At 42.0% G+C, this 16,112-nt stretch overlaps 1 protein-coding gene across 1 annotated transcript in view; it reads right to left on the bottom strand.

The window, feature by feature from the left end:
* Positions 1-16,112, bottom strand: part of PARK7 (Parkinsonism associated deglycase) — a 259,672-nt gene that overhangs the window by 93,644 nt on the left and 149,916 nt on the right. The window contains exon 5 of the mRNA XM_044056460.1: positions 10,904-10,990. Coding sequence (XP_043912395.1) covers positions 10,904-10,990 — 87 coding nt within the window. The remainder of the gene's footprint in view (positions 1-10,903; positions 10,991-16,112) is intronic.

Genomic DNA, 16,112 nt, shown 5'->3' with positions numbered 1-16,112 from the left:
TCTGAAATCCCATACTCCACCTGCATTCAGTACGCAGATGACTCTACATTAATCTGCTCTGCCTCCTCACCAACCGAACTTCAGTCAATTACTCAAAAAGCCTTTAACACTGTTGAACAATGGTTCTCCTACCGCTGCCTTCTTCTAAATCCCCAAAAAACTAAATTGCTACTTTTCACCCCAACCCAAAAGTCTTCCCCTGTACAAATAAATCTTATTTCTAATAATGGTAACCTTATCTCACCTGACCCTACCACTAAATTGCTAGGTATAACAATTGACAACAACCTAAACTTCGAGACGCACAAAATACAATAAAATTAATTAATAAGAAACTAGGATCCCTCTATCGCATCAAAAACTATCTTTCACCAGAAGCTAGGTCTGCCATAGCTCAAACTCATCTTTTATCCACTCTGCTCTATGCTGCTCCCATATATACTAATATCTCCAAAAACAACCTCAAAAAAAAACTAGCAACTTCCTGCAATAATATTGCTAGATTTGCTATAGGCTCCCCCTTTCAGAACCCATCACTGCTTAAATCTTAAACACTTAAACTGGCTTGAATTCCCTAACCAGCTTCAATCTTACCACCTTACTTTAGCCCACAAGACCCTGTATCAACCTAGCAACACTCCTATACTCTCTAGCCTTATCACACCATATAACAACCTCAAAAAATTACGTTCCTCAAACAAACTACTGATTAACACTACTAAATCAAACTCAACAGGTGACTCCTTGTTCTCAAACTCTGTAGGAAAATTATGGAATAAACTTCCGACTGAAATCACAGCTCAGACTTCTCTCCTACTTTTAAAAAACCTCCAAAATCACATCTTAATCACTGGCTATGCACCTGCACTAACCCTGGCTAATTTCTTCTCCCCCTAACTCATTCCCTCCCTTCCTTCATGTCTTCATATGAAATATTTACAATCTATCCTACGTACACTAATTATAAGTATTTTATGCATAAATTATCACTGTAACCTATGAACTGGAATTTTTTTTTTTTTTTTTTTAAAGGGGGGGGGGGGGATTTTCAATTTGACTGTACTATCTTACATTTCCTAAATATTTTTTTTAACACTGTATAACTTCTTTTAGGTAACTGTACTATTATGTATCTCTATGTGGAGCTTTTCTCCCCGGGCCTCTACTGAAAATGGACATGTATCCAGCTAGACCAGCCCGGTCAACAAATGTAAAATAAAAATGAAATAAAAATAAATAAATAGATATCTGTATGCAGCTCGTGGACAAGTGTGTATAACTGGCAGGTTGGACAACGGCAGCGACAGGCTGCCTCAATTTCCTCTACTCTCCATTTTTAATCCTTCTGTTAATCATTCCCATCCCAGTCAAGTGGCCCATTCATTCTCTTTCACCACAGTGAAGGTCAACGGGCCAGGGGAGGGTCATTTGGAAGCCATTAGGAGCGATTCATATGTTTTCATTTTTCTCCCCAGACCCAGCTGTGCACACTGCTAGTTACTGGGGATGGGAATGCAATGGGCAGTTTGCCAAGGATGGCCCCTCACTTCTGCAAGATACATTCCCTTCAAAGTAGCCCTCCTCCCTGAGCATGAGCAGTGGTCAGTGCAGTCTCCATCAGGGAAACTGTACCAGCCAGTATACAGACTCTCCTGCCCCCACCAGGAGAGTTGAATGTGCCACTCACCTTCATTCCTCTCCATCCCTAGCTCCTCCAGTGCTGGAACCATTATTCAAACTCTGGACACCTGGGTCAGAGTACGGATGACATTTCTCAATGTCAATATAGCCATGATATTTTTTAATTTCTTAATGGATAATCTTATTCTGTTTATAGAGTTTGACACAGTTGAGCAAACTATGCACCTGTGCTCTATTCTTTAACACTTTTTAATATGAAATGCTAAAATTCTGATCTGACACTGAACTTCTTATCCTTTTAAAATGTTTGATTTTTGGGAATTCACTCACGCTTTATATTTAAAATGTGCATAACAGTTATGTAAGAACTTACCATAAGACTAATGTCCTACCTCTCTCAGTTGCAATCTTGCTGAGGGTAGTCATATGTCCAGCAAGCCTATCAAAGCCACGGCCCTTCCATGCATTGTATGTCAGATTCATGTCCTATATTTGAGGCATTAGGTACAAGTGACAGAGTGCAAAACCCTCATAACTGAATTGCCTCAGAACAGCAGCAAATGAGGAAGGGAAAGATAGTACGTGTACATCCAGAAGGAAAAAAGCCCCCCTCCGCCAGAGAAGAAAAATTTAATGTGAGATGGAATATGACATCTAAAGTTCTCACTATTGTACTATATCCTGCCGTAATCACTGCTGCAGTATCCTTACAATAGGGATACTAAAACATGGATGATGGACCTATCAAAACCTGCTGTGGCCCTTGAAATCACAGACTTGCACTGCTTAGTAACTGTCTGCAGCTTCCAAACTGGATTGAGTGAGCTTTGAGACCCTTAAAGGCCGCATAAGAGGCAACCACCCTAGTAGAATGAGAACAGAAGTATGGAGCAGTTTACTATGAAAAAAACTAAAGGAAATGGCTTTAGAAATCCAAAAAAACTCCAACTACAATTTTATTTTATCATGAAAAGCAAAATGCTGTTCAGGATTTCCCGATATCTTTAGTCTTATCTACTATTTTGGCTGTTTATGCAAATCCAAAGAATGGAGAATCTTATTATTTTGAGGAGACTGAAATGAGAAAAAAAAAATTATATATATTTATAGCCCAATTCAAAGACAAATCACTGACCAAGGATTGGTATCAAGAGAGAAACAGTCAATGTGGAAGACTACAGAGCATGGCACTGACATAACGGCCTGAAATTCAGAGACTCTCCTGGCAAGTCACAGCCACTATAAGTGGAAGAAGCTGCCATTTCAAAAGGTGGCCAATAGCTTCCAAGAACCAAGCTCAGGTCTCTAGGATGACTGGGCTTTCTTGGAGACACCTTTGAGAAACTGACACCAAACCTAGAAAAAAATGGAAATAAGCTTCAAGAGAATATGCCAGACCACAACTGAGCAACTCACAAGAAATAACTGTAGGAATACCCGCCAAAAAAGTGTCTTACCCATTGCTTTGGCACTACAAAAAATTTTTAGTGACATAAGATTTTCTAGCTGTGGGTTTTCTGATCTCAGACACAACCCAAAGCATGCCCACAGAGAATTGGTACCAAAAAAGCAATAAACTAAGGTCAGAAGGATTAGTTTCTCCTTGGCCCGAGTTGAGTAGATCCATCCTGTGGGATAACTTCTGATTTCCCCTGACCAGGTTAGGGGGTGGGGGAAATGGGGGACCAATGCAGGCTGGTCCAAAAGGAAGTCACAGATTTGGGGCTTTTCCCATATGATCTTGTGTAGGACCTTTGGCAACAGCAGGACTGGGGAAATACATACAGAAGCATCCCTGTTTCAGAGGAGACACTGCGTTCATTTTGCAAACCAGAGGACTTCGCACACTGGAACTGAACTTTGGGAGTTCTACTTTAGGAGTGCCCTACCAATGAACAAAGTCCGGGAAACCTGTGGATCAGTTTGTGAGGATCTAATCACACTGTCTGCCATTTGACTGCTTTCAGAAGGAATAAAGACTGGACTGCCACACATCAGATGATTCCTCAGATAATATACCAAGATAGGGAGGGCCAGTCTGCAAAGGCAGTAAGACTTTCTTCCCCCTTGTTATGTTGCCCATGAAGACCCAGTGTGGATCCGGAGACCAGAGGTAATGCTAAGCCTGAAAAGCCAGGATCACAGCTTTCAGTTCCTTGACACTAATATGCGTTCACCTCTTAAGGACAGCAGACACCCTGGATCCTCATGCTGTTGAACACCCCTCCTCCCATCTAGGCCCAAAGCATCTGCAGAAAGCTCTTTAGTGGAAGTTAAGAAACACCTGGCTTTAGAAAAATCTGGTTGAGCCACCACAGAAATTTCTTCCTTAGGCAAGACAGGAGATGACAATGCTGCATTCAAACTGTCCTCTGACACTCCTGGAGTTTCGTCATATGGAGTCTGGCAAAGGGAATCATTGGATTAGTGGAAGCCATGAACCTCAGGGCACTTGGAAACTCTTGCTTGCAAAGGAAGAAACTGAAAGAATGTTTTTAAAGAGAACCTTAGCAGGAGGAAACAGCCATAGTAAGGGTTTAAATCCTCCACCTCAACAAAACCTGGTCCTGAGAAGACACCAGAACTGCCTTTAGACTTGGAGTGAAGCCTATATTATAGCAGCAGCATTTTAAATTCTAGGTCCAGCAGAAAAGCCTGCCGACAGGGACCGTGAATAAGGTCATTTAGGAAGGGAAAAATATGAATGCCATAGAGTCTGCAGAAGGCTATGACAGTGGCTAGGTATTTGGTAAAGACCCTTGTTGTAGAAAGATCAAATGGCAAAGCAGAGAACTGATATGTAAGGAAGTTAAAGAACCATAAAGACTTCCTGAAGAAAGGGGAACTAGGAATATGGAGATCTGCATCCTTTTTCCAGAGAAACCAGAAGGGTCTGAAACTGAATTATCGGGAAGAGAGGAGAGAGAAGTCAAAATTTTGACATGGGGAACTTTCAGAAAAGTGTTGAGAAAGGAGAGATCTAGAATAAGCCTCCAAGAGCACTCCTTCCTGGGAAGGAAAAACATCCAGGAGTAGAAGCCCTAGCCCCCTCTGGCAAGGAGACACTAGCTAAATAGAACCTTGAGCCAACAGCTGAAGGAGGAAAATGAGGTATCTGGCAAGAGGAAGGCCTCAATGAATAGCAGGAAAAGGAGGCACGGACCTCCACACCATGAAGTAGCTATTGTGAATTACAAACAGAACCCATACATCTGTTGTGATCTTTTGCCAAATGGAAAAGGACAGAGTAGCCTTTGAGAAACAGGAATGTGGCAGAGAATAGCAAGATTGGCAAATGGAGGCTGACTTGCCCTGAAAGACTTCGGCCTCTGGATTAAACCAAACACTTACCTTTAAAGTTTACTTATGATGATCACGTACAAGTGACCTGCTTAGGAGGGGTAGCTCCTTTGACATTGAGGAAGAGGTAAAAACTGTAGTCCTGCATGACTTATCTTGTACTGCAAAGCTTTAAGGGGATCTACAGCAGCAGAGCCAAACACTTGATTCTGGGTATCTGTTGGAGAATCAACGGCTGGCAAGCCAATTACAGCAAGCTGTCATGTCTGAAGCAGGTCAGCTCGGACTCTGGTATCAGTGGGGGAAGGTGTAGAACAGGTAGGGTCAGGATAGGTAGGAAGGCTGAGGTGGGCTGGGCTATCCAGGGGAAGGGTTGAAAAAGCTGGGATCAAAGTAAATCAGGCTTTTCAACCTCTATCTTGGCAGCTTGTCTGATCAGCTTATCTGTGGATTACTGGTTTGTGTTCGAACTACATGGGTGAACTAAGAACAAGGTAGGGGCCTTTTGCTTGTTTTTGATTTAATCACAGGCTTTAGTGGCATTTATCTGTATAATCTATACTACGTTTACTTAATAGTTCAGGAAGCTTAGTGTATTATGCTTAAAGGCATGCAAGCAGTTTTTCAGCAGATAAGTGGCGGTAATGGTGCATTGATTTGGTGTGTTATAATTGTATTTTGTTTTGCAGGCCTGTATTTCGATGCTACAAGCAAGGGTAGGAATTAAGGTTGTACTTGTAAGGTATCAAGTGAAAATTAGAACACCATAAGGGTTTTGTAAGTACTTAACTAAGGATTTGCACTGACTGAAGTAAAGCATAGTTAAGAGAAATAACTAGGGCATATGCCCTTTGGAAGGCCTGGGGTTATACATGAGACACAGGAAGTGTTGTACAAGTTAAAAAAAATATACAGTGGGAGTGATATGGCTGAGGCTTAGTTGCCAGCAGCTGAGACCTAGTCAGTCACATGGCATGGCCTGTGAGCTGAGGCCTGCAGTTAGCCACAGGTCAGGGCCTAGGAACTGACACATGCAATTAGCCACATGGCAGGGCCTGGGAACTGAAGCCTGTAGGTAGCCACTTGGGGCCAGGCCTGTGAACTTTTAGTTATGTACTTACCATAAAGATAGATGTATGTGATCCATCTGGCCTACATTCATAACTGATGGGCTCGGAGCAGAGAATCGTCTCCGGCTCGAGTCTCTCATTGGCTGGGCCAACCCCTTATCCCAGGATGCACCACGCCCAACCCCCCAGATCTTGTTTGCCCCATAACTCATTCACATATGCCAATTTGACTGCACAACAGTGTTTCCTCCAGATCCAACAGGTAGGGGGAAGGGCAGGTACGCAAGAATGTAGGCAAGATGGATCACATGCATCTATCGTTATGGTAAATACATAACTAAAAGATGTAATGCGATCCTATCTCGCCTACATTCATAACTGATGGGACAGCGTCCCTAGCACCTAGATCCTGGGAGGCTCACTGGAAAACACTCCTGAGCACTGTGGAACCAAAGGACGCCCAACCCCTAGACTCCACGTCCAGTTTGTAATGAGAAATAAATGTATGTGGAGAAGCCCAAGTGGCTGCTGCACATCTCATCCACAGAGAGTCTGGCGTGGAAGGCCACTGAAGTTGCCATAGCCCTAGTAGAATGTGCTCTAACTGGAAATGGAAGGTCCCTTCCTGTTGATGCATAAATAAATGAAACACAATCCCTAATCCACCTAGCGATAGTGGTCTTAGTTACTGCTTTGCCAATCCTGTTATCCGCAAAGGCCACAATCAACTGGTCTGATTTCCTCTGCTGCTGTGTCCTAAGTAAAACCTCAGTTGTCTATATACATCCAACTGATGAAGTCTGTATTCTGCCTTGTTGGAAAATTTCACACAAACGAATAAAACTGTTTAAAAACAACAAAATGGAAACCATAAAAGCCAGCAGCAGTCAAGAATACTTAATGAAACAAACTGTTTATTGTAAGTGCTTTCGGCTAGGAAGTACCCAGCCTTCATCAGACAAAACAGTTATCAAAAAGCAAATGGGTCCTTTTATATTAAATTGAACAATACTAATTAAGGGACAAGTTAAAACCTTAAAGCAGCAAGTTCACTTATCCACTAGGCAAAGCTAAGACACGTTAAGTCGCTAGCGAGAAGTCTATATAGTGCCTTATCTAGATAAAAGCATTAATACGCTTAAAACTATGATAAATAAATAGCACTATTATAATAACATCTATTTTAAACTTCACCCATACTTATAATGGCATCTTTTATATGAACATTAATAAATAACCTAAATAATTTAACACGATATTATGCATAATAAATCCCTACCTTTAAGACAAACAGGACTACTATCATGAGCAGGGGTGACTATTAATAATACGATAGAGAATATAAGATGTAATAGCATAACCACCAATGATAACATAACTTAATAATCATCTTCTATAGCGCTTACAATAAACAGTTTGTTTCATTAAGTATTCTTGACTGCTGCCGGCTTTTATGGTTTCTGTTTTGCTGTTGGAAAATTTCAGAAAGAAAACTGGTAGCTCTATAGATTGTTGCAAAGAGCAGAAGAAACTTTAGGAAGAAATGACAGATTTATTCTTAGAAATATTCTATCCTTGTGAAAGATCAGATAAGGAGGCTTGACAGAAAGGGCTTGAAGCTCCGAAACCCTTCTGGCTGAAGTAATAGCTACCAAGAAGGCAGTCTTCCAAGATAAGAACTTTTGCTCACAAGTGGCCGCCGGCTCGAAGGGATGAGACATCAAGGCTCCTAGAACCACATTCAAATCCCATGGCAAAACAGGTTGCGACACCAGGGGGCGAAGCAACCAAGCTCCCTTGAGAAAGGCCTTTCACAACTTATGACTCACGAGTGAAGGCTCAAAGGCAACATGATAATTAGAAATCGCTGCCCAATTGGACTTTAAGCGTGGAGACAGTGGAACCCTGTCTAAAAGAGTTGCCAAAAAATCTAATACTGCCGACACCGGGGCTGTCAGAGGGTCAAGGTTGTGCCGCTGGGCCCAAATGGCAAACCTTTTCCATTTATTAGAATACATCTCCTTAGTGGAAGCTCTGTGGGAAGACAGAATCCGGACCACCTCAGGCGAAAGGATATGCTGTCTGACTAAGGTCGGAAGTGGAGCAGCCAAGCCACTAGCTTGAGAGTTCGCAGTGATGGATGGGCCTGACCCGACTGAAGAGTCGGGAGGTCTGGAACTGGGTCCAGAATCCAAGGACCGTCCACTGCATACTTCCGAAGGAAGGGAAACCAAACTTGGCGGGGCCAGTGTGGTGCGATCAAAATCATGCTGCTTCCCAAGCAGATCGCCTTCTGAATCACCTTTGGCAGTAGTGGGACCGGAGGGAAGGCATAGAGCAGACCGGAGGGCCAATTGTGGACTAGAGTGTCCCTGGGTGACTCCCCCTGGGGGGAAATCCGGGAGAAGAAATCGCTGCACTTCGCATTCCAGGGGCTGGCGAAAAGGTCGCAGCAGGGAAACCCCCACTTGGAGAAGATCCGAGCCGCTACTTGGTCGTTCAGGGACCACTCGTGAGGCATCAGAATAACTGCTGGAACAAAATTGGCCCGGGGTTGCATGGCTAGACTCTGGTGGTCATTAGCATAATATATACACCTATGATGCCAGCAGACAGCACCACGAATATCTTGGCATGGCTAGAACTACCCAGACTGACTGCTCATCCGCCCAAAGAAATTCACCACACCTCTTTCATTCAGTGAAGTAAATTTTTATTTCCCCATTTAATGCACTAGCTAGATACATCTCATCAGTTAGGGAGACAGAAGACAAGACAATGTTATAATTTCTTGCTCCAAAGCAGACCACCAAATATAAAATTTATTCACCACTAAATAATCAGGGAAAGGTGACCTTTTTCCTTACTCAAGCAAATAAGTATCTGTAGATTAAATTAGGGGACCTGCAAAAGTACCCAAGTAGCACCTTCAGGAAGGCCTATATTGATATGTGGTACAATCAATAAGGAACTGTGGATGGAGTTGACACTAGCCACACCAAGTACCACATGGAAATAACAGACTACAAAATGCCACGTAAAGACATCACAGGCAAGGTTTCATTAGGAATAATGGCAGCTGATGACTTGTAGAAAACTATAAAAATCCCTGTTCTGGAGATTCCCCGAGAAAGTACTAGAGAGGACAGCATTTCCAGCTAAATTTAACTGGAAGTCCCTTAAAGATAAAACAGTTTCAGACACGTGCTTCAATAACAGTCTTAGGCTGCCCTTAGAGTAAACAGATTTCATTTTTGAGAGGAATTCTCCACAACACTGGGAGCCTTGGTCATCTTACAACCAAAAAGAGGATCAAATCTGAATTTTCCTCTTGCTTTTAAAAATGTATTCCTTCTGGTTTTCAGCCATACCTAAATGTTTTTCTTTATTTCCCATGTTCTTTACCTTCACCCAAGTTTCCCTTCTGACTTTTCCCACATGTCCTATTTTTCTTTTAATGTATTCAAGCAAGATTTTTTTTTTTTTATTTGAAGGAAAAAAAAATGCACAGAATATAAACTATTGATGGAATGTATCTACCCAATTGCTCTATGTGGTGAAGATGAGACACTAATTTATAAGTATAACAAAAAGACAAAACAGCAAAACTTTGCTCTACTTGCCAAAACATGTCGTAACAAATTACCACGTTGAACATACCCACCTACTAATACTACTTCATGGAGAAGCAGCAAGATATGGATATGGCATTAGGTAAAGTAAAGGATACGCACAAAAGGGAACGACATCTCCAATGGAGCTCAGGAAGTTTGTACATCAGTTTTATGGATGCATCCTAGGCATTCTGACAAAAATCAAGATTCATCCTCACTGAAGTTCATTTCTCAACAAGTTACAAAATGCAAGTCATGACAGTAACTACCCACTCAAGCTACACTCGTATGGCCAGAAGCATTTTGCTCATCCAGGTGCAAGATTCGCCAAGTACTACCAGTCTGATGTTTGGTGACATTTAGAGAATTATGAAAGCAGGAAAAAAAAAAGAAAAAGGTCATTGTTCCCCTCTACTTGTCACTCACACAGTGCCCCTTTTGGTATATACCTCACAAGACATCTACAGCTAGAAAGGCCGCAGACATACCTCAAAGAGGATTACCAGATGCCCTACACAGACCATCTCCAAACACTCCAGCTTTACTCCATCACATACTGCCTACTCAAAGGCAACCTCTGTCTAACATACAAAGCCATGTCAAACCCAGAGCTGTTGGACATGCTCCACTTAAAGAAATCCCAATCCCTCAGAGCTACACACTCTAGGGACCTAAACCTTCTCACCACAATACAAAGAACATGCTGGAGGAATAGATTCCTGTCTCAGAGATTTCAATACTCTGGAACAAACTACCTATATATCAAAGCGCCTCATTAGCACTCCAAGAAAAATCTTGATAAATTGGATAGGAAATAGGAAATTCACCCTGGGGATCACTTCTGTGTCTCTGCTCAACAGGGGCACAGGAAAACAATTTTCTTGGGTGGCGAAAGCCACGGTACCTTTTTGGCTAGGCTTATATAGGCCCTAGGGCCAATAGCCTAGTACCTATGATCATAAATAGTATGCAAACATTTAATATTGCTAGCTGCAATAAAAGTATAAATGCAGTTGTTACCTAATCTACACCTCAATATCAAACTCATTCAAAAGTTTATAAAAAACAGACCCTCGTATAAATACAATGCCTCAAGTGGCATTAACTGATGGAAAATAAAGATAAATACCAACTTTTGCTGGCAAGTCCAGATAAATGAAAAAACAATACTGGTAGAGGAATCTCTTCCAAAAATTTCTGTGTAAAGAAAAAGTAATGCAAATTAAAAGAACTAAAGTTGCTGTGTGATCAGATCATTACTTTCCTCTCACTACTTACCTCCAACCATCATTTTGTCCTTCATCAAAGGATGAGTGGTGACTTTGCTTCCATAACCTATGCCATGGGCCAAGAGTGCAGTGGGACCTAAAAAGGAGAGAAAAGTTACATAGCTTGTAAGTCTCCAATAATCAACCCCTCCATGAACATACGGCCACAAAACTATAAAATCTAAAGTCTCCACTTTCTAAAGATGCAGGACACTAAATACAGTTTACTTGGCATTAATAATCTCAGACAGCTTTTTGTCATGAAAGTATCCTTTTGTTACTTTCCTACTCAGTTTTTTTCACTGCAATCCTCTAGCACTCTGTTTACAGTCCCTTAGTTGTAACGGGATTACATTTTTGTCAAGGATGGCCTTAAAGAGGCAGTATCACCAGCACAGTAAATACTCATCAAGCAGCACTTTTGAATCAGTGTGATGGGCCTACCCCCCCAGGTGCACATCCGCAGCTGGCGAGCCCCCCCCCCAGGTGCACATTCGCAGCTGGTGAGCCCCCCCAGGTGCACATTCGCAGCTGGTGAGCCCCCCCCAGGTGCACATCTGCAGCTGGCACCCCCCCATGCACATCTGCAGCTGGCACCCCCCCCATGCACATCTGCAGCTGATGTGCCCCCCCCGTGCACACGTCTACAGCTCTTGGAATGGCTACTGTTCTAGAACAGCTAGCCAGATGTAATTAGTCCCAATCCACTTCGTTTTCAGCCCTCTTGCAGACTTAGACAGCAGTACATCCCTGGACAAGCGTCTGTGACTTGTAAACTACATCCACAAAAGAAAAATGATTTATCTACATATAGCAACTTATTCTTCCCATCAACTACATTCGTAATAAGGGGTGGTGACCCCACTACCCCATCTAGGTAGCCCTAAAAGGAGAGGAGGTTTAAGAGGAGTGCAGCCACTTTACCAAAACAGAGAAAAATTCAGTTTGCAATTTGGGTGGTGGGGTTATGAACCCCAAGCACGAGCAATTCATATCTCAGCTAAGATAATGGTATTCTCAATGCAATTTCAGTACAGTATGGGGAAAAAAAAAAAACTTTCAAACACAGAGCTAGTGTTTAGTTGCGATGACCAATGTGGGTTTCATATTTTAAAGCGAAAAAGTTGGCACTTGGTTTCTTTATTCATTGTGCTGGACTATGCAGATTGTTGGAAACAAGCAACTTTATAAGTCAATCCCTGGTTTAAATTGACTTTTAAAAGGATAAGATGTCCATTTTTATCCTGTTAAGGTGTAACAGTGTTGTCTCAAATCCATCGCTAACCTTTAGTATTCTAGGCCACACATCTATACAACTATCTTAACACATTTCTCTTCCCTGTCACTTTCTACGTCTAATACTACCATTAAATACATGCTGCCTATAATCTACATATTCCCACCACCGAGCTACAAGATTCTAACTACATCTATCGTACCTTTAAGTTTAACTCTCTAATTCTACCTTCCCACTACTTACCTTTCCCACCCCCCCCAAAAAAACTGACCTGTATTGTCAAATATTTCTAAATGTATAATTTTCCTACATGCCAATTTGTTACTGTAGTGTGCCTTTTTACAACATACGTGCTTTTTAGATAGTTTTCTGTATTATTTGACTTGTTTTACAAGTAATTGTTTCCTTACAAATTCATGTAATGATTTTCATGTAACAGAGCTTTTCTCCCCAGGTCTCCACTGAAAATGGGTCTCAAGCCCAGTGGACTTTCCCGGTCAACAAAATACTGAGCCATTTAATTTGACCACAACTTACTACATGCAAACTATTAGTATTTTAATTGTGTGCAGTTATTTTCTGAAGAACCTTCCATTTATATGAAAAATATTAAATTTTATATCCTTTCCTTTACTTACAGACTTGTGAGACTACAGTTTCCCCATCTTGGTCAAGTTATTTTACTCAAGAGATGCACTACAGTATAAAATGCCTACAATACAAACAGCATCTAAAAAATCTGGGTGGCAAGACATCAGTGCAGTCCACTTCCCTTGGATTAACAAAGTAACCTACAATTCTCAAAAATGGAGATTCTGTCTACAAGCAGCTTCATACTGGTTACAACCCCCCTCCAAATCCTCTTGGGTAGCTGCAGACTTGGATGACCTCATCAATCCCGGACGTGACTTATTAAAACAGGAAATATGCAAATACCTGTCCACCGGACAAAGACACAGCCATTACCATGCCTTTCTGTATCAGCTCCTGCAAATGCACACAATACAGACTCCCTTCCACAGCATGAAGGACTTGAAATCCAGTAGTTAACACTAAGCAGCCTCATGTTTACCAAAGCAGATGGTCTACCACATCCAAGCTTTCCCATGAAATTTATGATACATGCACTACTGAGATTAGTCTGGTTTCATTTGCCCCAACGTCTAGTTTAATGTTACTTTGGTGAACTTAAATGCAAGATACCCTTAATTGTAAGGTAAACTATAAAGGTAATGATGTGGCCCAGAGTAAACATGCCAATATGCTTTTGCATGTTAAAGGAACAAGCCACATCTGACCAACAAGTCTACAATTGATTAGTTTTCAGACTATAATTCGCAGAACTCCTCCTGATAAGGAAGCACTGTCTAGAATTTCTGATTATCCATACTGTCACTTGATGCAAGTACCTTGTCAAAATGACTTTGCCACAGAATGTCTCGACTATGAAGTTGAGCACCCACGTATTCATTTAACACTCAAATGCCAGAGACTTCCTGCTTAACACTTCTGGTAACACCACAGCAATTTTAGAGCAGCAATGCAGTCTGAAAAGTTTCCCCGCATCAAAGGCTCAGCATGCAGAACACGTATTTAATGCCCTAAGAGGCAAAAGGGGTTGGTTCTATGTATAAACTAGGTTATTAGAAGCACACAGGCACCTAAAGTGCAACATGGGGTGGGGTGCTGCACTATGAGTCACTTGGTTTACTGCGCTCTCAGATACCATAGCATATGGCAGTTAAAGTGGATATAAAATTATTGCATGGTACGTGTTGAAAGGACTTGATTTTAACTAGCGAAAGTCACAGGAAAGCTCAGTTAATATCCAAGGAAACTATGCAATCTTTCTCTCTCACGCTTTTCACACTTCATATGTTGAAAACAAGAAATGTCCTTTTATCCTCATGCCTGGGATTGGGTGTGGGTATTGCCTCAAATCTATTCTCTTGATTCAATGTCACTCTGACCTTTATACCCTGCTGTCGCAGGTCTAACACAATCCATCTTTTTGATGGGACACCCTTGTTTCGTCTTACCAACTGCTGGTCTGTCCCAAATCACCTTCAGATCATCTTCGGGTATGCTGTACATCTGCCTGAACCACTGTCATTTGTTTCCTTTGACCTTTGCTGCAACTGCAGCTACATGGACTTCTGCTTCGATTTTCCCATTTCTTTCTCTGTCCCCCAGTGTACATCCTCTCAGGTACTTTAACCTCCATCACCTCTGGCTTCAAATGCTCTACCTTCACTACCCAGGTATCTCTACACACTTTAGCTTCTTTGGCCTTCTGTCGTACACAGTCTCCAAATCTGTGCCAGTTGTCCGCAGCCCTCAGAGAAGGAAAGTCTGAATGAGGTCAAAGCTAGAATCAATCCCAGGTAATTGCTGTTAACTTGTTATACTATTTTCCCCTCTCAGTGCTCAACATCTTAATTTTCCTAATTTGCTGTCATTACAACTGTGTTATCTGCACTCGGTGCCTTTGCACTGCATTCCCATTTTCTTTGCTGAACTTCTTACTCAGAGTCTGCCTGTAATGCCAAATTGTCTGCATACAGCAGCTTTGTTGATCTGCTCCCTCTGAACTGTTTGCTAATGCAATGGATCACCAGTATAAAAAGCTGTGGCTTCAAGGAGCTTAACCCTGATGCACACCACTTCCACTGGGAATTCCTCAGTCTGAACATTGTTCACACTACTCACTTGGTCCATGTGCAAAGCCTGCAATGACTGTACCAATGTTTCTGGGACTTCGAACAGTCGTAAGACTGCCTGAATCTGTCTTGGAACCTTGTCATATGCCTTCTCCTACTTAGAATGCTCAGTTTGGCTCTGTCACAAGTTGGTTTCTCTGCAAACGTATAAGCTTCTTCTCAACCATCTGGGGACTAGCTGTGCTGCATCCTGATATGAATACAAATTCATCTTTTCTACTACTCTGCGTATTAGTTTTATGAATTACCCTCTAGAATTTTCATGCAGTGTGACAGGAGTTTTATACCTCTATACTACCTACCATTGTGGACGTCACATTTGTTCTTGTACACTAGCACCAATAATGCTTACTGTCCAGTCATCTGGGATAAGCCTCTCTCCATACTGCTTTGAGTATCCTCAAGGAGGCATTTTACCCACAACTCACCCAACATATTTTTCATGCCTGTTGCGACTTCATCTGAACCTGCTTTCCCTGACAATCTTCCTTTGCGCTATTTACTACTTTCCAAGGTCTAACTCCTCCTCTTTCACTATAGGCAGTGTCTGGGGAAGTACACAGCTTTTTTGGGGGTTCTTCTCAATCAGAAGCTGCTGGGACTACTACTTTTATCTGCTCTGGATATCCTGTGGACTGGTGTGCAGGTTGCTGCTTCTTTATTTTTCTCTTTGCCTTGCAACCTGATGAGTGCATCTCTCATCTACAGTCACTTTCCAGTAGCTGGTACAGTGCCCCCTGATGCCCTGTTATTCACTAAGGCAACTGCTGTCAGCATCAGTTAGGCAACAAGTATTACTTCTTAGCCTGGGTCAGTCTTTTCTCCAAATTTTCCTACACTTCTGATGACTTTCTGGGTTTCTGCATTCCACCCTCAGCTTTCCTTCTGCACCTTACGCAGCGAAGCCATGGAATGAAATATTTGTTCTGTTCTATAGTCCTCACATATGCTATTGAGAGACTGCCATACTTAAACTCCACCTATATATCATCTTTGTCCAAAGGTGCTACAGCCCACACAGTGCTTACTTGAACATGTGCACACTCTCTCTAGTTAACCTGCAAATTTTTCATCTAGTACATGCTTGCAGCTGTGGCCACTAGTAGTTTATGCTGTGGACAGACCATCTCACTAAGGATGACCTTGCAATCAGCAATTCTACTGCACTGCCCTTTCTCTTCTAGAAGGAAATCCACCAGAATTGCATGTTGGTCACTTGTATGTGACAGTCTCTTGCGGAAACATGTATTGGCCACCATCAA

This window comes from Protopterus annectens, chromosome 14.part0, assembly GCF_019279795.1.
Source record: "Protopterus annectens isolate FY-2018-M chromosome 14.part0, PAN1.0, whole genome shotgun sequence".
NCBI classification, from domain to species: domain Eukaryota; kingdom Metazoa; phylum Chordata; order Ceratodontiformes; family Protopteridae; genus Protopterus; species Protopterus annectens.
This window is presented reverse-complemented; position numbering and strand designations above follow the sequence as displayed.